The 22,198-nt window shown below is 40.3% G+C and overlaps 1 protein-coding gene across 1 annotated transcript in view; it reads left to right on the forward strand.

The window, feature by feature from the left end:
• Positions 1-21,219, forward strand: part of rgs14b (regulator of G protein signaling 14b) — a 31,883-nt gene extending 10,664 nt beyond the window's left edge. The window contains exons 3-15 of the mRNA XM_063011746.1: positions 115-284; positions 4,764-4,856; positions 4,970-5,113; positions 6,155-6,346; positions 7,304-7,427; positions 7,512-7,555; positions 7,660-7,869; positions 7,958-8,034; positions 13,855-13,981; positions 16,323-16,404; positions 19,668-19,717; positions 20,310-20,412; positions 20,501-21,219. Coding sequence (XP_062867816.1) covers positions 115-284; positions 4,764-4,856; positions 4,970-5,113; positions 6,155-6,346; positions 7,304-7,427; positions 7,512-7,555; positions 7,660-7,869; positions 7,958-8,034; positions 13,855-13,981; positions 16,323-16,404; positions 19,668-19,717; positions 20,310-20,412; positions 20,501-20,829 — 1,745 coding nt within the window. The 3' untranslated portion in view covers positions 20,830-21,219. The remainder of the gene's footprint in view (positions 1-114; positions 285-4,763; positions 4,857-4,969; positions 5,114-6,154; positions 6,347-7,303; positions 7,428-7,511; positions 7,556-7,659; positions 7,870-7,957; positions 8,035-13,854; positions 13,982-16,322; positions 16,405-19,667; positions 19,718-20,309; positions 20,413-20,500) is intronic.
• Positions 21,220-22,198: the final 979 nt, after the last annotated feature.

Raw genomic sequence — 22,198 nt, forward strand, 5'->3', positions numbered from 1 at the left:
ATTATAATAATGGCAGACAGAAAAAAAAAACTATTTTTTTTTTACTTCTATTTACTTGTATGAAAAGTTCATAAGGCCACTGTATAATGCAGCTCAACATCTCTTTTTATCTAGAGCTGAATGTGTTAGAGCCAGTGAAGCGTGCAGGAACACAATGCTCGAGCAGCAACTCCAACCTACCAAGTGTGCCCGGTGGCAGGGCTAATGGAGTGGGTCGGGTGGCCAGCTGGGCTGTCAGCTTTGAGAGGCTGTTGGAAGACCCACTGGGAGTGTATTACTTCACTGTAAGTCCAAGACCCCCATTTATTTCTTTAATACACTATTCAAAATTGACAAATGGATTTACTTGGAAAATAGTTTTAAAACATTGCTGATGCATGGTGATGTGCGCAAATGCCTAATCGCCCTCCTGCAATATTATGACCAAATATAGCTAACTGCATTAATGCTAAAAATAAAGAAAAGCAAATACGTAGAATAATATGAACAGGGTCCACTCAGATACAACACTCTTAAGGGTTATTTGTACCCATTTACTTTCTAGCTTACTGACTTATAAATTCATTAAAGATACATCATCTACCGATCTTTAGAAATGAGAAAGTCTGTCATTTCCCATGATATTTGTGTCTCTCATATGCTCAGAAGTGTCAATGAGTAATTTTGGGTTTTAAGTCATGAAAGTAAAATACTTATCACCCAAAATCTGTTATTCCATTGATAAAAGAATAAAGTAAGGTTATTGTTTTCAGTACTTTCACTATTACTGCTGTAGAGTCTGACAAAATTAATAAGAATATGATTTATTCCTTAATTAACTACTCAATTTTTTTTATCATAACTTAACAAACCCCATTTCTTAGTTAAGACATTTTGTAAAATGCAATAAAAACAAAAATATGTGATTTGTTAATTTTCTTGAATCCTTATTAAACTGACAGAACTACAAAGAAAAGATTTTCAATTCTTTTTCAGACAATTAAGTATTTTATTAATATAAACAAGTTTAAAATTAAATTAATTTAAAATGTTTACCTTTTGAATTGTTTGAAAATCACAGAGAGCTCTATGTCGGTTTGTTCCCCAATAAAAAGCTGGACGTTGACAAAACTCGCATTTCAAAGGTCGACTGTGTTTAGTAACAACAGTTTTCCAAAGCACTTCCAAGCTCCTGGTGGTTTTAAGTGCAATGCTGTAAAGGGACTCAAAGATCATGCACATTCAACAGTGGTTTTGCCCTACAATAACTAAAATTACCCTGGATTATTTGAATCTTTTTACAATGTTATGAACAGTAGACAGTGAAAGACCTAAATGGGGTATCTTAAATACTTTATTCTGACTTTTTTGAGTTTGTTTCAGACATCAAATTTATTTAGCTTTACAAAAGGCAATTAAGTTGGTCAACCAAAACATTAGGGATTTTATTTTGTCTATTAAATAAAGGCGAGAGAATAAACAAATCACAGATTTGTATTTTTACTGCATTTTTCAAAATGTCCCAATTTTTTTTCTTGTTCATGTTTTCATACATTTCTGAGAAAAACTGGTCATGCGTTTTAAAAAATGTTGCAGAGTTGAGAGAAGCTTGTGAGGTAGAACAATCAATGACGTTGCAATGAACCTTAAGAACACTTTTTAAAAATATAGTTAGACGTTTATGTGATATTTATATCATTTACTGGACCATTTCTGAGCCCTGTAACCCTCGCAAACTGGATGTTACAAATGAAAGGTTATTTACTCTGCATTTCTATAATGCGGATTAAGCTAAGCATTGGCTCTTTAAGTCTGATAAAGTGGAAAGGAAATACACCTGGTACACTGTGCATTAATTCTTAACTATATTAGGACTGGAAAAAGAACATTTACCAGCAGAGACTGAAGGCTAATTAGTTTAATTCATTTTTAAGTGAGCACTGCACAGCGCTCTGGCCAAGATAACTTCCTATTCAAAGTAAGTCAATACTGCATTTCTAAATGATGCACTTGTCTGCACTTGATAGTAGGTTAGATCTGAGCCCTTGTGTTAAGAGCAGCTGGTTTCCCTGCTGACTCAGTTCACTCACATTAGCAGCTCTTTCAGCCTTAAAAATAATCCAGACATGCCCACCATGCTTCATAACATTTGTTCAGATATGTGCACTGATTGGAAACCCTTTTGAAGGAGGAGCATGATATCTGCCCACATAAAGAGTCATGTTAATTGCAGAGTAGAGGCATGCAGGTTGCTGAGGATGGTTGCACCTGTTATTGAGGAAGGGATGGTGGAGTGTGTGTGTGTGTGTGTTGGGGGGGGGGGGGGGGGGGGGGGGGGGGTGCTTGGGTGTTACATTCCTGCTTAAGTTTAGGTATGGTGGCTGAGTGGGTAGCACTTAATAATTAATTGGAGACACTGAATTGCCCTATAGGTGAATGTGTGTGTATGTGTGTATGTGTATATGTGTGTCTGCCCTGCGATGGACTGGCACCCTGTCCAGGGTGTTACTGTGTGCCTTGCACCCATTGAAAAGCTGGGATAGGCTCCAGCAGCCCCAAAACTGTGACCCTAATTGGATAAGCAGTTAAGAAAGTGAGTGAGTGATTCACTGATTCACACATCAAGTTAATCACTTTGGTTTTATTTTAGTATGGACTGGCTTGTTGCGTGCAATACTGAAAGAACCCACAAAAACGTAGCAGCAGTGGGATTTTGAGATGGCTCTGGGCTATGATTGGGGTCAGAGTGCAGGGACAGCCATTATATGCCATCCCCAGAGTCATTGAATACTTGGCAAAGCCAGGATTTAAACCCTCAACATTCACATTGATAATCTAAAGCCCTTACAAGGGAGCTACCACTGCACCAAATGTCTTAATCTTATTATGGACCTATTTTGATTTTTAGTAATTTGAATAAGATACCAGGGTTTCTCACAGGTAATTAGTTTATGCAACTCATATATATAGGTCTGATATGATCTGATCAGTTTGCAGTACACCAGCTGGATCACATTATTCTACATTCTAAAAAAGTTCATTGCAGTTCATTGCAGGACACTAGAACATGAAAATAAAAAGGAAATGTTGTTACTGTGCTATCTAGTGCATTAATCTCTAATGTGGGATGCTGCCTCAGGCAAGAGGTTTGAAGCAGGAACACATTAAGATTAAAAACAAATGTAAAGACCATGGGGATATGAGAGGGCATGTTGAAAACAAATAACCTCTGGATAAATAGAGCTTCATCCAGGCCAGTCCTGCTTCCTCTGCACCAAACTCTTTTTATTTTCTATACCGAATCATTTCTTTATGAATCTTGCTTTGGGCACCAGGCATTGACATAAAAGTATTATTCCCAAACATGGACTTCATGGAGTTTTTATCTACAACCCCAAATCTGAAAAAGTTGGGACAGTATGGAAAATGCAAATAAAAGAACCATCCAGATATTATTAGCAACAAGTCCAAAAGCCAGGGTCTGTCATGGTATGGGGCTGTGTCGGTGCTCTGAAATTGTGGTGAAAAGGAATGGCAACATTACAAAGTGGTAAATGCTTTACTGTCCCAACTTTTTTGGAATGTGTTGCAGGTCTGAAATGCAGGAATGGATGTTAATTAATAAACGAAATGAAGTTGAGCAGATAAAACTTGAAATATCTCAGGTTCATCCTGTCTGCAATTAAATAAAAGTCAAAGTAAATGTAAGAAACTCTGTGTTTTTTTTTTTTTATTATTTGCATTTTCCATGCTGTCCCAACTTTTTCTGATTTGGGGTTGTATTACTTCAGAATAATCATGGCTACTGAGCCTAATCATGATGTGTTATTTTACATCTTTTAAGCAAAACTTGACTTGTGTCACAAAATTTACTTGTGACTGCTTATGGAATAGATTATGGAATATATAATGGGGCGGCAAAGTGGCACAGTGGGTAGCGCTCCCAGATGGAGCGGTGCGGGTCCTTACTGTGTGGAGTTTGCATTTTCTCCCTGCGTCCGCTTGGGTTTCCTCCCACAGTCCAAAGATATGAGGTCAGACCAGTTGGAGCCACTAGAATTTGCCCTAAGTGTGTGTGTATGTGTGTGTGTGAATGTCTGCCCTGCGATGAACTGGTGACCTGTCTGGAGTGTTTATTGTGAATCAGCCCAATGAATCCGACCCACTCTGACCAGGATAAAGAGATGGTATAACACAGTGAATGAATAAATAATTATATAATGCTGGTTAACAGAAAAAAATAAAATCAGCTGTCACAGCGGGTGTAACTTGTCATAAAATTAGAGATAACAAAGCCCACTCATTTAGAAAAAGATATGATGGTCATTTGAAATTGGTCTCTATTTGAATTACTATTGCTTTGCTTATTAACATAATGACCTGATGTTTCCTGCAGGGATTTGGTTGTCGTATCCATGAAAATGTCACTCATGTTCCCTTTAACCACATTATACATTTAGAGACCATACCGTCCCTCCCGCACCCTCAAATCATCTGGCACTGGACTTCTGACTACACTCAAATTTAAACTGTCATCTGTGGGCAGCAGATCATTCAGTGCTGCTGCCCCTAAACTCTGGAATTATTTCCCACTATCACTTTGTGACTGTTTCTCTCTTTCGTTTTTCAAAACTCAACTAAAAACTTTTCTGTTTACTTTACTTAGCTTCCTTGGGATTGTAAAAGGCGCTATATAAATTAAACATATTATTAATAGAGCTGAATAATAATATGCTGTATATAACTAATAAATCATGATATGAATATGGTTGATACATTTGCAGGAGTTCTTAAAGTCAGAGGTCAGTGTGGAGAACATTCTTTTCTGGCTGGCATGTGAGAATTTCCGCCAGATACCAGCCCATAATACTGAAAAGGTAAGTCACAGTATGAAATATTTTTGTTTTCCAACACAATGACAAAAATAGTTTATTTGTTTATTTTTGTGATTACAGTGTCCTGAGATATTTTCTTTTGTCTTGTTTTGTAGCTGAGTAAGGAGGCTCTTTTAATCTACAACAGTTTCCTGTCCAAAAATGCTACCAGTCCTATCAATATTGATGACAAAGTCCGGGTGGATGAGAAAGATGTACAAAACCCTTATCCTGAAATCTTTCAGAAGGCTCAACAACAGGTACTGCTCTCACTGCTCAGAATAGAGGTATAAAATAATAATAAGATAGCCAGACGTAATGGCTTTCAACCTTCTGGGAGAGCTTCGTCCAGGCCTTTACACAAAATTCCACTATTCTTTTTTACATCAAACCATTTCTTTCTTTTTTTAAATGCATTTTCTCCCTTTTTCTCCCGATTTGTTAGCGCGTCCAATTTTTTTACCCAATTACATTATGCTTCCTCTCTACGGGTACTGACCCCCGCCCTGTTTGAGGAGAGTGAACTGACACACGCCCTCTCCGACCACCTGCACCAGCCGAGTTCATATGCAAATCAGCCCTGTGTACGGAAAGACACGCCCTGATCAGCATTATTCCTCTACTCTGTGCAGATGCCATCAATCAGCAAGCAGAGGTCGTAATTGCATCAGTTATGAGGTCCCTATCCGGCTCCATAACCCTGTATGAACCACAGCCAAACGTTGTTCATATAGCCGCCCAGCCCAGCCGGATGGCAGAGCTGAGATTCGATACGAAGTATTCGAGATCCCAGCTCTGGTTTGCTAGCGTATTTTACCGCTGTGCCACCTTAGCGGCACCAAACACACCACCACCATGTCAGTGTCACTGCAGTGCTGAGAATGATCCACCAGAATAATATCTGCTCTGTGGTGGTTCTGTGGGGGTCCTGACTATTAAAGAACAGAGTAAAAGCAAGTTAAAAAAGTATGCAGAGAAACAGATGGACTACAGTCAGTAATTGTGGAACTACAAAGTGCTTCTATATGGTAAGTGGAGCTGATAAAATGGACAGTGAGTGTAGAAACAAGGAGGTGGTTTTAATGTTATGGCTGATCAGTGTAAGATAATACGCTGTATTTTAAAATATAATGATAGCCTTTATTCCTTTTGCAAATCTTTTGCAAAATTGCCAGTCATATCAGTCATAATAAAGTCTCTTAAAGCTATGATCTAACATTTATAAAACCTTTTTCTGTTTCATTTAGTCTGAACCACTTTTGCCTACCAATTTCTTTTTCTCCTTCTCTTTCTCTGCACAGATCTTTAAGCTGATGAAATTTGACAGCTACACTCGCTTTGTGCGCTCACAGCTCTATCAGAACTGCATGCTGGCTAATGTGGAGGGCAGGCCTCTGCCAGAGCCTGGCCAGGGCTTTACACCCACCATCATAAAACACAGCAGCAACCCGGCAACCAGGGAGCAGAACAAATCAGAGCAGAAATTCAAAGAGGTAAATGGTTAAGAATCTCAAACAAAGAGGGAATAGATCTTGAAATATTGGAAATAACTCATATATGAACATCATCAGTGGTGTACATTGCTGGGATCCAGGGTTTAAATTCCCATTTATGTTACTGTAGATTTTTCAAAATAAAGTTGATTATCAGTTGATTTGTTAGACCATGTTAATTTTTTTCATTGCCCAGGGGTCCAGGTTGCTGAGGACCATCTCCTAAGGATATGTCTGGCAATGGCTATTTTGTATCAACACTGCATGTCATTACATGTATTACATTTTGAGTACTAACCAGCAGTGGTCAGCCAAGACTCATTGATGCCATAAGAAATATGGTATAGACCAACAAGAGGCTGTGGCTCAGATTGCAGATCATTTAATTTTTGGGACTGGGGCAACATAAAGTGCCCAAGCTAACTCCTCTCAGCTGTCAAAAGCACATACTTTGGGTACAGAGGCATATGGACGTTGGAGCAACTAAATAATGTTAACTGGCACTGTATACTCATAAAAGACATGGCACAAGGATGCACAGTAGAACCAGAGACAGAAAGACCAGCTGGTAATGTCCTTTTGAAGTCCATGTCTTGGCAGGTCAGAGCTGTGGGTGGTTCTAGAACATTGACTCATTGGTGTATACATGTGTACTGTACAATGAAAATTCCTTTGCAAAACCCAACTTGTTTGGATTCTGGGGTCAGAGCATAGGATCAGCAATTATCCAGCACCCCTGGAACCAGGAGGGTTAAGGGTCTTCCTCAAAGGTTTAACAGTGGCTGTTGGCAAAGCTGAGATTTAACCCCTCAACCTTCTGACTGACAGCCTCTGAGCTAGCACTTCTCCAATGACCTAAACAGTGATCAAACCGACACTGTTGAGTGTCAGAGCCTCATGTAGGGGTATGGGTTTTGGGAGGTTTTAGAAGTTTTATTATTAAATTTTATTCCATAGAAGCCAAAGGTCATGTCAGGCAGAACTTCCGCAGAGTCTGAAGATGTGGTGGAGAGGAGGAAGGTCCCTTTAAAAGGCAAGATGAGCTGGGAGAAGCGCAAAGAGAAGAGAGGATCCTGGGGAGGTTTGTGGTGTAGAAACAAACAACCCTCAAGCCTTAATGTGTTCAATAATTTGTGTCAAAAATGTATTCTGCTTTGTTTTCCAGAACCCTCTGTCACTGGGAGACCTGGATCTTTACATAGTGCAGAGGTAATAATAACCACACTACTCTTTTAGACAATACAGTAGTTAAATCTAGGCTGAAATGTAAACAGAGATTATATGTGTTATAACAGTTTTGTATGTTGGAGCAGATGGAGAGGCTAGTAGCTCGCTCTACAGACTCAGGGAGTGAGGTTAAACCCACAGCCGACAAGTACTGCTGTGTGTTTCTACCTGATGGCACGGCCTCGCTGACCCCTGCCCGACCTGGTCTCACTATCCGCAGCATGCTTGCAGGCCTGTGTGAGAAAAGAGGACTTCCCCTCTCTGACATCATTATTTACATGCAAGGGAAGGAAAAGGTGAGTCTAAGGTGAATCTAACTCTCAAAGTGCTGTGTATAGTCTTCCCAACTTTCTCTCTGAATTAAAATTCTGTCACCTTCCACAGCAGCCGCTGTCTCTGGACCAAGACAGCTCTGTGTTAAAGGAGCAGCAGATTATTCTGGAGCTACGGGTGACATTTGCGTGAGTGTTAACGTCTAACTTATTTTGCAGGGCAGAATTGAGCTCAGTTGGCTTGTTCAGGGTTTAGGGGCAGGTTGCACCTACAGTGCCTGTCAAAATTAAGAACCATTGCACCAATTTGCTGTGAATTAGAGTCAAATTTAAAATGACATGGCTGGCAGGCCTCTTCAATCTGTACTTGCATGTCTGATCCACTAGAGCTGGCATTATTCTTTCTGAAGGAGTATGGGAATAAAACCTGCCCCACAATCACTGTATGTGAGGCCGACATACACCTTGTTTGGTTCCTCTCAAGGTTTCTTCCTGTAATTTAAGGGAGTTTTTCCTTGCCACTGTTGCCCTTGGCTTGCTCAACAGGGGGTTTTGGTCTGTCGATCCTGGATTCTGTAAAGTTGCTTTGAGACAATGTCTATTGTAAAAAGCGTTATACAAATACATTTGAATTGACTTGACCTTAAACAAGGTGCCAGTCCATCATAGGGCATCACACATTGGCTCATTTACACACTCCTTTACATCTGAGGGCAGTTTGATGTCGTTAGTTTAACCTACTGGAATATTTTGGGGGTGGAAACTGAAACTAAAACTAAACTGAATGGATGAAACTTAGACCCAGTTGTGCCTGTTGGTCAATTAGGTTGGTGCAGTGGGTGTAACGTTGAGTTACAATTTGGTCTTAGGTATTGCGAATCAAGTTGTTAAGACCAGTGAAACTAAGGCTTGTTGGTGCATTAGGTTACTTTCTGTGAGCACACTAGCATTGTGTTAGTTATTCAACATGATAGAACCTCTTTACATTCACTGGCTGAATACAAGAATCAAACCCAGGTACTCAGGACCTGTCTTATTAGAACAAAATGGGGTAAAAGTGCTGTCAGATCATAGCTGAGATTAACCCCTGCTCCCATTAATAAATACATTATTGGAAATACTGGGTACAAGACAGGAACACACTCTGAACAGGTGGCAATCCATTAAACCCATTCACTCATCACCTTACCCCTAGGGGATATTTAAATTAACCTATTTAACTTCAGGAGGTTAAACTCCAACTCTGGTGCGCTAGCGTACTTTACCTCTGCGCCACCTGAGTGACTAAGGTGGATATTTCTTTCATATTTTGCATTTTAAATTGGTGTTTTGGGTTTTTGTTACCAATTCCTCATTGTAATCCAATGCCTGCTCCACCCCCTGCACTGGCTCAGAAAGGCTGAGACTATCTCTGACACACTACATCTTTTCCCTTCCAGTGTAGTCTCAGAGAGCTGTATTGCATAAAGAGCCATGCTAAACAATCTGCAAATTGTCCACCACTATTGCAGGGCATCTTGACCGGACAGCAGAGTTAGTCCATTTTAATAGTACTGCCTGGGAACTAGAGATCCCCAGCTGTGTTGGGCTAGTGCATTAGACCGGAACACCCAAGCACCTGGGAGGTGGAGTATTTTTGAGAAATGGGAGAAAACCAGAGTACTCAGAGACAACCCACACAGACATAGGACAAGCAGATCAAACTGATCCCCCCCCCCCCGGTAGTTGAATTGCTTTGAATATTGACAGGATTATTGTGGCTTCCACATTTAGTAGGAGATTGGATTCGTGAGACCAATTTCATAGGCTGTCAGTCAAGCGGTCTGTCTTCAGGTTTTTTCTGCCTTCATAGCAGAGTCTCTGACATTGGAATGTATTCCAGGTCCTCTCTAAAAGCTGTCTCTGCCAAAACATATTAAAATTGTATGAAAAAAAGATTCTATTATACAGTAGAAGCACTAATCTTTCAGCCATGTGTGCAAAAAAAACCCTGCTAAAATATTCTACACCCCAGTGAGGCAGGGCAGTGGGCCAGATATTACCAGCCAAAAACCACTTTCTTCATCTGTCTTTGCTAGTCACTTTATATTCATTAAGGGTGATTTCCATGCATGCTAAACAACTGACGAGTATATTCTGTTTGCAGCTACAATTTCAATCAGAAACATTTAACAACCCCAAATAAAAGAAGAATTTTGCTTTCAATTAAATCTTCATCAGCTGATTAATACTGCAAATGAGCACAGAAAATAAAAGTAGTATTGTAGAGTAGCAGGATTGTTAATACTGACATGTGACACTTATTCAACCTCTACACAATCAAGCTCATCGTAAAACCTTCTTCTAGTCTGTATGATCTAAAGTTGGGTTACAACATGATTAAACCATTGGAACTCAATAATGATTTTTAATGGGCCGCTCAGGTGGCGCAGCAGTAAAAACACACGCTGGAACCAGAGCTGGGATCTCGAATACATCGTATCGAATCTCAGCTCTGCCTGCCGGCTAGGCTGAGCAACCATATGAACAACGATTGGCCTGTTGTTCAGATATGGGTGGGATTAAGCCGGATAGGGTCTCTCTCTAATAACTAATGCAATTACGACCTGTGCTGGCTGAAGACAGAAATACACCCCCTGCACTGGTTAAGAAGAGCTGAGACTATCTCTGACACACAATCTGCAAATTGTCCACCACTATTGCAGGGCATCTCGACCGGACAGCAGAGGCTGCTATTACACTTTTCAACCCTCCCTCCTCTCCCTGTCCTTTAGATACACCCAATTGTGCCTGTGTGGGTGTTAGTCCATTTTAATAGTACTGCTAGTGCGTTAGACCAGTACACCACCCAAGCACTGATGGCGCCTGCACATAGATGAGAAAAGAGTGCTCTTCGGGTGTGTCTCTCCGTAAACAGTGCTGAGCTGCACTGTACTCGTCAAAGTGTAGGTGATAAGATGCATACGGCTGCTGCCCACGTGTCAGAGGGGGCGTGGGTTAGCTTCGTTCTCCTCAATCAGAGCAGAAATCGGCATTGGTGGAGAGGAAGCATGATGCAATCGGGCAATTGGATGCGCTAAAAAGGGAGAAAAAGGGGAGAAAATGCATAAATAAAAATAATGATTTTTAATTAGCTTTAGCTGTGATGTGTTTTATAAACATCACACAAAGATTCAAATGTTCAAGGTGTATTGCAACCAGGACTAAAACAAAGGAGCTGTCACATAAGCTGAGAGTGCTGAAATCTGAGTGCTGAGATGGATAGTTGTAGCCTAGTGGTTAAGGTACTGGACTAGTGTTCAGAAGGTTGCTGGCTCAAGCCCCACCACTGCCAGGTTGCCACTGTTTGGCTCTTGAGCAAGGCCCTTAACCCTCAATTGCTTAGACAATATACTGTCACAGTACTGTAAGTCACTTTGGATAAAAGCGACTGCTAAATGCCAAAAATGTAAATGAGATCTTTCATCCGCCACCCGAGAACAAGCCGGAACCTTTCTTTATGCTTGTTCCCATACTGGTGGCGGTGGCTGCTGCCATGGCGGTCGTGATAGTTCCTTGGTGGTGGTGGTTTTGTGCAAGCGAAGTACTAAAACTCCAAAGCACTTAGACCTAGCTGATCTGACCCCTTTTGAGTTGGATTTTTGAGTGAGGATGTGTTTAGAGAATAGGACTGTGTCTCAGAAACGTCCCGAGCGTTTACCGCTACCTCAGAACCACACGGATTATAAGACCCTACTGATCCAAGAACAGTTTGCTTCCAACAACAACACCAACGAGAGGTCACCCTCATATTTTTTAAATGTGCTGCCTTTGTCGGTAGGCATTTTGTTCTGTCCGACGAGGGTCTGGTCGCTCGGTTTGAGTGTTAAAACTGACAAAAAGTATTTAAACCAAGTGCAATCACCAGATGAGGTGTTCCGCTCCTGAAAGTCTGTCTTCAACCGCGTTGCTATGTAATAAACACTCTATGGAGGGCCAAGTCACTGGGGACAGGGGCACCATGGGTGTACAGATCTAGTGGTGCTGGGCCAAAGACTTCAACTCCAATCAGACTGTGAACAATACTAGAAATTTCCAGTTCACAAGACTGTACAACTGGCTGTGGAAGCTCTAGCAGGACAGAATAATGACATAGTTAATTAATGGCCTTCTACAGTGTCATATTGAAAGTCATTAAGCTTTTTAGTCTCACTTAACATACTTAAAATGTAATTTTAATAGGGACTATTCTTAAAAATGAACGAAATGAGGACAAAAGTGACTAGCAGATAGAATACATTTAATGAAACAAGGCAACTTCACTTTTACATCTACAGTGTATCACAAAAGTGAGTACACCCCTCACATTTCTGCAGATATTTAAGTATATCTTTTCATGGGACAACACTGACAAAATGACACTTTGACACAATGAAAAGTAGTCTGTGTGTAGCTTAAATAACAGTGTAAATTTATTCTTCCCTCAAAATAACTCAATATACAGCCATTAATGTCTAAACCACCGGCAACAAAAGTGAGTACACCCCTTAGTGAAAGTTCCTGAAGTGTCAATATTTTGTGTGGCCACCATTATTTCCCAGAACTGCCTTAACTCTCCTGGGCATGGAGTTTACCAGAGCTTCACAGGTTGCCACTGGAATGCTTTTCCACTCCTCCATGACGACATCACGGAGCTGGCAGATATTCGAGACTTTGCACTCCTCCACCTTCCGCTTGAGGATGCCCCAAAGATGTTCTATTGGGTTTAGGTCTGGAGACATGCTTGGCCAGTCCATCACCTTTACCCTCAGCCTCTTCAATAAAGCAGTGGTCGTCTTAGAGGTGTGTTTGGGGTCATTATCATGCTGGAACACTGCCCTGCGACCCAGTTTCCGGAGGGAGGGGATCATGCTCTGCTTCAGTATTTCACAGTACATATTGGAGTTCATGTGTCCCTCAATGAAATGTAACTCCCCAACACCTGCTGCACTCATGAAGCCCCAGACCATGGCATTCCCACCACCATGCTTGACTGTAGGCATGACACACTTATCTTTGTACTCCTCACCTGATTGCCGCCACACATGCTTGAGACCATCTGAACCAAACAAATTAATCTTGGTCTCATCAGACCATAGGACATGGTTCCAGTAATCCATGTCCTTTGTTGACATGTCTTCAGCAAACTGTTTGCGGGCTTTCTTGTGTAGAGACTTCAGAAGAGGCTTCCTTCTGGGGTGACAGCCATGCAGACCAATTTGATGTAGTGTGCGGCGTATGGTCTGAGCACTGACAGGCTGACCTCCCGCCTTTTCAATCTCTGCAGCAATGCTGACAGCACTCCTGCGCCTATCTTTCAAAGACAGCAGTTGCATGTGACGCTGAGCACGTGCACTCAGCTTCTTTGGACGACCAACGCGAGGTCTGTTCTGAGTGGACCCTGCTCTTTTAAAACGCTGGATGATCTTGGCCACTGTGCTGCAGCTCAGTTTCAGGGTGTTGGCAATCTTCTTGTAGACTTGGCCATCTTCATGTAGCGCAACAATTCGTCTTTTAAGATCCTCAGAGAGTTCTTTGCCATGAGGTGCCATGTTGGAACTTTCAGTGACCAGTATGAGAGAGTGTGAGAGCTGTACTACTAAATTGAACACACCTGCTCCCTATGAACACCTGAGACCTAGTAACACTAACAAATCACATGACATTTTGGAGGGAAAATGACAAGCAGTGCTCAATTTGGACATTTAGGGGTGTAGTCTCTTAGGGGTGTACTCACTTTTGTTGCCGGTGGTTTAGACATTAATGGCTGTATATTGAGATATTTTGAGGGAAGAATAAATGTACACTGTTATATAAGCTGCACACAGACTACTTTTCATTGTGTCAAAGTGTCATTTTGTCAGTGTTGTCCCATGAAAAGATATACTTAAATATCTGCAGAAATGTGAGGGGTGTACTCACTTTTGTGATACACTGTATCTAAAGCCTGATGGTTTTCTGGTGTTAACTTTGCATATGTGTGTTATACAGTGTGGAGGTGGCATACACAGGTAAGACCATGGCCATGAGGGTGAAATCTAACAAGACCCTACAAGAGGCGCTGTCCTCAGTGCTCCAGAAACACCGCCTCCGACCCCAGGATGTCATAGCTACCATGGTGAGCTCTGCTGCTATTGACTGCTACAAGTTAATTTGCTCTTTGTTAAAAAAAAAAAATTTCCTTCTATACTTGTGTACTTTTCTCTTTGAATATCAGACTTTTATATGAAGCATATACAGCTTGGAGCATCTACAACCCCAAATCAGGAAAAGTTGGGACAGTATGGTAAATGCAAATAATACAAAAACACAGAGTTTCTTACATTTACTTTGACTTTTATTTGATTGCAGACAGGATGAACCTGAGATATTTCATGTTTTGTCGGCTCAACTTCATTTCATTTATTATTAAACATCCATTCCAATACACGTGTCCACTGTGTGATGGTCCATCCTAGATGCCTCTGAGCCCAGAGAGGTCGATGGCGCTTCCGGACATGGTTAACATAAGGCTTCTTTTTTGCACAGTAAAGTTTGAAGTGGCATTTGTGCATGTAACTCCATACTGTAGTGCTTGACAAAGGTTTGCCAAAGTAATCCCTCCCCATGTGGTTATATCAGCTATTGTTGAGTGGCGGTTCTTGATGCAGTGCCGTCTGAGGGATCAAAGATCACCGGTGTTCAGCTTAAGCTAGCGCCTTTGGCCTTTATGCACTGAAATTTCTCCCGATTGTAAAAGTAAATGTAAGGAACACTGCATTTTTATTATTTGCTTTTTCCATGCCATCCTGACGTTTTCTAATTTGGGGTTGTATAAATCTGCAATGTAGAGAATTTTACAGAAATGATTTAATTTGTCATAGATGTATAGATATTCTGTATATACTGTACATGACAAGGACCAAATCGTGTGGACACCTGAACATCACATTCATATGTGCTACTTAAACATGGCATTTAATTTGAAGTTGGTCCATTTTGCTGGTAGGGATTTTTTTTTTTTTTTACTATATTGTGGTTTACTTCCACTTAGATACATTACTGGCACTGTGGATGGTCAGTAAGACCTACCACACAGTGGCCATTCACATTAGTAGATGTGGGTATTGTTGGGACAGCCCATCAAGTTCTTCCAATGTCAGCAAATCATTATTTTGTATTGAAAGGGCATTCACCAAACCCAAATGTGTGACCGCTAGATGGTACTTTACACAAATCCAGCCAACCCTTGGCAAATTCAAAATCACACATTTTGTAGTTGATGATGCTTAGTGAAAATAGTGAATATACACTGATCAGGTATAACACTTTGACCACCTTCATAATATTGTGTTGGTCCCCCTTTTGCTGCCAAAACAGCCCTGACCCGTCAAGGCATGGACTCCACTAGACCCCTGAAGGTGTGCTGTAGTATCTGGCACCAAGATGTTAGCAGCAGATCCTTTAACTCCTGTAAGTTGCGAGGTGGGGCCTCCATGGATCGGACTTGTTTGTCCAGCACGTCCCACAGATGCTAGATTCGATTGAGATCTGGAGAATTTGGAAGCCAAGTCATCACATCAAACTTGTTGTTGTGGCCTCTGATGATCATATGTCCATTGTTGGCGCTTTCAGCGGTGGACAGGGGTCAGCATGGGCACCCTGACTGGTCTATAGCTATCAGCCCCATATGCAACAAACTGTGATGCACTGTGTATTCTGACACCTTTCTATCAGAACCAGCATTAACTTCTTCAGTAATTTGAGCTACAGTAGCTCGTCTGTTGGATCGGACCACACGGGCCAGCCTTCGCTCCCCACGTGTATCAGTGAGCCTTGGCCGCCCATGACCCTGTCGCCGGTTTACCACTGATCCTGTCTTGGACCACTTTTGATAGATACTGACCACTGCAGACCGGGAACACCCCACAGAGCTGCAGTTTTGGAGATGCTTTGACCCAGTTGTCTAGCCATCACAATTTGGCCCTTGTCAAACTCGCTCAAATCCTTACACTCGCCCATTTTTCCTGCTTCTAACACTTGCCTAACTTGCCTAATATATCCCACCCACTAACAGGTACCGTGATGAAGAGGTAATCAGTGTTATTCACTTCACCTGTCAGTGGTCATAATGTTATGCCTGGTCGGTGTAGATACAACTTTTTGTCAATTTATGTGTTTTATGACCAGGACAGCTCATGGAGGGCAACAATTAAACACACTGATGGATTGTAAGGTTCCAATCATGGTGCCCCAATAAATGTCCTGAGCTCCTCAGTATGACCTATGCCTAAGTTTATTTGAAGGTTGAATGTCTGGATGCTTGATTTTATATTCTTTTTAGCAATCAGTGTAGCTGAAAACAGCCAACCAAGCCATTAAAAAGAGGGCATCCATACTTTTTATCCATGCAGTGCATCTGATGCTTTGTGGAATATATTTGTTCCTTTTGATCCCTGAATTCCTTTTTTCTTTTTCAGAAAGGAAGCACAGAGCAGATAAACATGAACACGGCTGTCACCGACCTGGCCAATAAGATACTAATCCTGGACAAAGTAAAAGGTATCGATGCCAGTACACTCTGTCTCCCTAACAAATTTGTCTCCTATCATTAACACATTTACGAGTGGAGTAGAGTGTCTCTTCTTAAATGGGCCACTAGAAGGAAAAGTAGTTTGTCCTCTGGAACTGGGAAAGTGCTTATATAGAGCATGTCACCATGCATTTGTGATTTTTGGGAGCCTGTCAGTGTTCATCTGAACGGGATCAGCAATGAAGACCTTAAGGACAATACATCTATTACTGAACTTCTTTACTAGAATAGACATGCTGATTTTAATTTATTTAATTAGAGCCTGTATATTTTGTCCAATGCAATTAATGGTTATAGTGGTTTGTCTTCGGGTTTGGTGACTGTTAGTATGTCGATAGATACACTAGAATTGTTGTAGATATATTCTTACCATGAGCATGTTGGACATCCCAAAACCCATCCCAAGGGGCATTCTAAAACCATGGGCATTAATATGTTGCCCCCTACTTTGCAGCTATAACAGCCTTCACTCTTTTAAACAAAGTCTTTTGACACCCGGAAACATTGGACCTAGATTAGATTGCCTTTATTTGTCATTATACATACACCAATGAGGCATAACATTATGACTACCTCCATGTTTCTAGTTCTACAATTACTGACTGTAGTCCATCTGTTTCTCTGCATACTTTAGTCCCCTTTCACGCTGCTCTTCAATGATCAGGACTCTCCCAGGACCACTAGAGAGCAGGTATTATTTGGGTGGTGGATGATTCTCAGCACTGCAGTGACACTGACATGGTGGTGGTGTGTTAGTGTGTGTTGTGCTGGTATGAGTGGATAAGACACAGCAGCGCTGATGGAGTTTTTAAACACCTCACTGTCACTGCTGGACTGAGAATAGTCCACCAACCAAAAATATTCAGCCAACAGCGCCCAGTGGGCAGCGTCCTGTGACAGTACATGTACAGAACAACAAAATTCTTTCTTCACATATCCCAGCTTGTTTGGAAGCTGGGGTCAGAGCGCAGGGTCAGCCATTGTATGGCGCCCCTGGACCAGAGAGGGTTAAGGGCCTTGCTCAAGGGCCCAACAGTGGCTACATGGCAGAGCTGGGATTTGAACTCTCAACATTTCAGTTGAAAGCCCAAAGCTCTACCACTAGGCTACCACAGTCCCTTACGTTTAGACCGTCAGCGAGTTTTCAGCCTCTTGGTGCCCGAATTGATGATTGCTTATCATCCTGTGTTCACACTGGAAGCGTCATTGCTTGTGGGTGTTTGGTTGCCATGATTTAACTGACGCCAAGCACTGTTGCTCATCTATAAATTTCATCCCTGCATAGTCCATCACTGTCTGTGCAGTAAACATGACAAGAAGACCGCTGTGTTTTTGTGTAAGTTTGACACAATGACAGTGTGTTACTCTTTCATCTTTAGTAGGAACTATTATCTAAGAACCATAAATGGAGCATGAGAGTGGTGGAGAAAAAGGATGAACGGTATCGCTTTGCTCAGTGCTCAACTCCTAATGGTAATCGCCATATCACTTTGCTCCTAATTTGCAAAGTTAAATTTTGCTAAACATTTTTTGCGTCACCGATTTTGTCTACTTTACTCCGCCTCCTGTCATCAGAAATTGCCAGCTCTGATTGAAAATGAATGACACCCGGTCATCTTTCAAAAGGTCATGCTAAAATGTTACATAATGCGGCATAATTCAAGCATTGTGCAGTAGAGCTTTATATCCAGACTCATTTTGTTATGCTGCACGTCTGCTTTGATGGTAAAAGTATTTCAGGCTTTAATTTAAAACTTCAGATTTATTATTTATGAAGCCGAGTCTGCAGTCCACAAACTAAATACTAACGAATGTGGTGTCTCTGTGGTCCCAATCAACATGACATGACAGAGCAAAAAATGCACTTCTTCTTGTTCTGTGAATCTTATCTATTAGGTTTAATAGGGATGCTGGTGCTCAGCGATGCGTTTTTTGAATTGAATCCCCTCATACTTTGCATGTATGGAGGTACTGTAGGATTTCTTTTATGATTACTGAATACAGATAAAACTATACTTTCTATTTATTGAGAGCTCTGAGGTCTTTTTAACCTCTTTACCAAACTAACTAAGGGATCATCCATCTAAAAAGTGCAGACAATGGGTGACTTAAAAAATAATTAAAGGTTGAAGTTGTAACCAAGCTTCAAGTGCAAATTTAAATAAATATACTATAGTTTACTTACATTAAGTAACAATAATATCTCCAGGTAACTACTGCAGCCTTCTGTGTATTTACATAAATCTGTGAAGTTTTATTCCTAAAGAAATAATAAAATAAAAATGTATGAATTTCATATTGTTTCATTTTATGTTCACTTAATACCATCATGATTTGTCTGCCCTTAACCAAATAAATGAGAAATTAAGCTTGAACTTGTACCTAAAACAGGGCTTTACCATGGTTGCACTTGTCCATGTTATACAGTATAAAGGTTATTCTAGTGATTTAAAGTTGTGACATGGACTTATGAAATATTTAAAAATTTAGCAGACACTTTTATTCAAAGCAACTTACAGTACTGTGACAGTATACTGTCTAAGCAATTGAGGGTTAAGGGCCTTGCTTAATGGCCCAACCTGGCAGTGGTGGGGCTTGAACCGGTGACTTTTCGATTACTAGTCCAGCTCCTTAACCACTAGGCTACAACTGCCCTAAGAATATTTAGCTGTATGACAACTTTACATGTATAATGCAGATCCACCCGGTATTTAAGGACAGACAAGCGCCCACACTCAAAGCATTGAATGATAAAACCAAATTGTCCAAAACTACCTTTTTAGTTGTGTTAAGTTTATGCTTTTCACAAATGCAGTGATGGTTTTTAAGGTTAGTCTAACGTTTTTCCACGATTCACAAAAGCATCAGAGCAGGAGCAGCAAAGCTGTCGTCCGCAGTTTCCTCACTTTGGGTTGAAATAATCAAGCGTGATCAGATATGAAATCCACAGTGAAGAAAATCCAAAAAATTAAAGCCCTTTCTTTCTCAAAACGATCTCGTATCGATCCTAAAAACATGATTTGGTTGTTCTTGTATTATTTAATAGCTTTGTGAATGACTGCACTAGTCCACTGTTCACTTAAATTCTGATTTGTTGTAATAAGTACTCAGTATATTTAAATGTAAGTCAGCTCTACAGCTCAATGTCAGCTGTGGGCAAAGTAAATTCAAAAGTTGGTGATTACCCTACTTACAGAAACTGCTCTCTGCATCTTTATGAATTTATTTATAGGTGTTGACCAGGGTGTCAGTTCCAAGACGACTCCAGCTCTCAATCTGCAGGTAAACAAGAAACCACACAAGTAATTACTTTTGTTTATAGTTTCAACTGATATTTGTGATATGGATTATACATTTATAATTAATACTTGGCTTGTGCTTTGTAAACGTGGCACAAAATATATATCTTAGGGTTTGCAATTTATATAAAACTTGCAGTCACAAACTTGTAAATAACTTACAACAGACTATACATAGAATTTTGCAAGTTGCCAGTATATTACTACTCCTATGTTATATTTAAATCTACTGGCCATTTTATGGTGCATACAAGTAGGTATACAGGTACAGACTGTAGTCCATCTGTTGCCATACACAATTAGTCAGCACTTCTTTACCCATTCATCAATGGAAAGGGGGCCACTATATGATAACTGGTGACCAGATTTGGGTGGTGGACTGTTTTTAGTACAGTAATGTCCCAGGCATGATAGAGGGTGTTGTTCAGGTATTGAGTGGCTGGTGTATAGTGGGTAAAACCAATGAAAATGCAGTTATTCTAGGCACATATTGAAACTCAATACAATAAATTATTGTATTTAGCAAGTTTAAGATTCTCTTCCACCGTTTACCTTTGTTTTTTGTGCACGATCAGGCCCGCAGAGGTGCTGTCGATGTTGATATGCATGCCACAAGTTATTGCAGACCCAATCCCAGACAGAAGAACCCAGCTCTAAGAAGAACTTACGATATGGAAGGTAAAATCTTAGTCCTTCATAATACCTAATCACCCATCCACTTCACTATCCCATAAATGAAATTCCCATATTGGTGAACCTGTTGTAGGTCTGGTAGAGCTGTTAAACCGAGCTCAGTGCTGCAGTGCTGATGACCAGCGTGGCCTCCTGAAAAAAGAAGACCTGACCCTGCCTCAGTTCCTCCAGCTTCCTCTGATGGAAAACGATGAGCTGGAACAGCAGGCCGAGCTAGAAACAGCAGCTCCCTCTGATCTCAGAGAATCTACAGAGAAACTGGAAGAACTGAGTTCAAATCTGCTTTTAGTGGAACAAGACTCCACAGATTCTTCTAGATCTTTACTTTATTTTGCAGAACCTGTAGACAAGAAACTTACTGAAAATCAGTGTTCAAATCCAGCCCGGGAAACAGAAGTATAAGGTTAATTCCTGCAAAATGGATGTCTCGTTATTCTCAGACTACTTGCACTGAGCTTGGAAGCTGCTTTAGTAATGTATAGATTTATGGAAGGAGGACACTTGGCTTGAATGTAAGATGTTTACAGTGAATGTAAATCAGTACAGTGTTAAAGTCAGTTGATTGTATTTATTTTAAAATGATTATGATGTTAAATATAATCTGTGCTTTAATGAAGACAATGGCTGTATAGTATTTTACAAAAAAGATCACTTGTTTATGAGAAGAAATGATTGTGACTGCACATCTTGGGGGCTGAAATCAAAGCTTTTAAAGTAATGGTAAGTGTTTTTAAAGAGGTCCCAACTCTGAACCTTGAGGAACTCCAAAAAAACAGAAGTTTCTTTTCAAAATAAAATCACATAATAACCTTAGTTGGTATTCAGCATGGACTGCGTTCAATATTTTATATGATCTTACAGCAGTGTGAACAGATAAAGGTCTGAGTACTTATAAATAATCTAGTGAAGCCAGAGCAGAAATCAAACCTGTTAATTTAAGATTTAGTGATCAAAGGAATAAATATGTACATTAATCTAAGAAACAAAATCTGACATTATTCCTAATTGTTGATTACAATGAACATGCTAAACATTTTAAATGAATTTTCCTTCTACAGCACTGACCTTAATCAAATGGTATTGCAAAATCAACCAAAGCTGGATCACATCTGCTATTTTAAGACCTGGTTATTGTTGAAGAAGAGTTTTAAGGACCCTGATGAACTTTAACCAAAGATTTCACACAAAATCCTAAACAAAGTGAGTAAAATCTGGTCAGGGGTCAAAGCTGTTAATTTAGAACTTACTAGAAGTCACTGATAATGTGGATGTGAAGAAGATGTAATAAGTATGTGTTTATTTTAATAAAGGTCCTAACACCGAACCCCGAGGAACTTCAAACACAGTTTTAATGTACATATTTATGGTAAATGTTACTTGTTATGGATGTCATGGAAGCTAAATCGTTTATTAAGATAGTTCATTTACATTATAGGGTTTCATTTACTATTAAGATTAAATTAATTTACAATTATTTAGGATAAAATGTCAAAAATACAAGCACATTTACTGTACTTCTGGCTCTGAAAGGTTTTTGCGCCTATAACACACACACTCATAATACACACATACACTGTTAACATGGTTAAGTCCTGAAATTACCTTCCTCGAATTGAATTTTTCAGTCTCTTGAATTTTTTATATACAGAAAACACTATAGTAGAGTAAAACGTAACAAATCTTTTGAAACTCTCTCATAAGACATGTGTTTTGCTCATGCTTAATAGAATTTATTGTTTCTCTTCCATTTCACCCACCCACGCTGGTGAAC

Source organism: Trichomycterus rosablanca, chromosome 16 (genome assembly GCF_030014385.1).
Source record: "Trichomycterus rosablanca isolate fTriRos1 chromosome 16, fTriRos1.hap1, whole genome shotgun sequence".
In the NCBI taxonomy this organism is placed as follows: domain Eukaryota; kingdom Metazoa; phylum Chordata; class Actinopteri; order Siluriformes; family Trichomycteridae; genus Trichomycterus; species Trichomycterus rosablanca.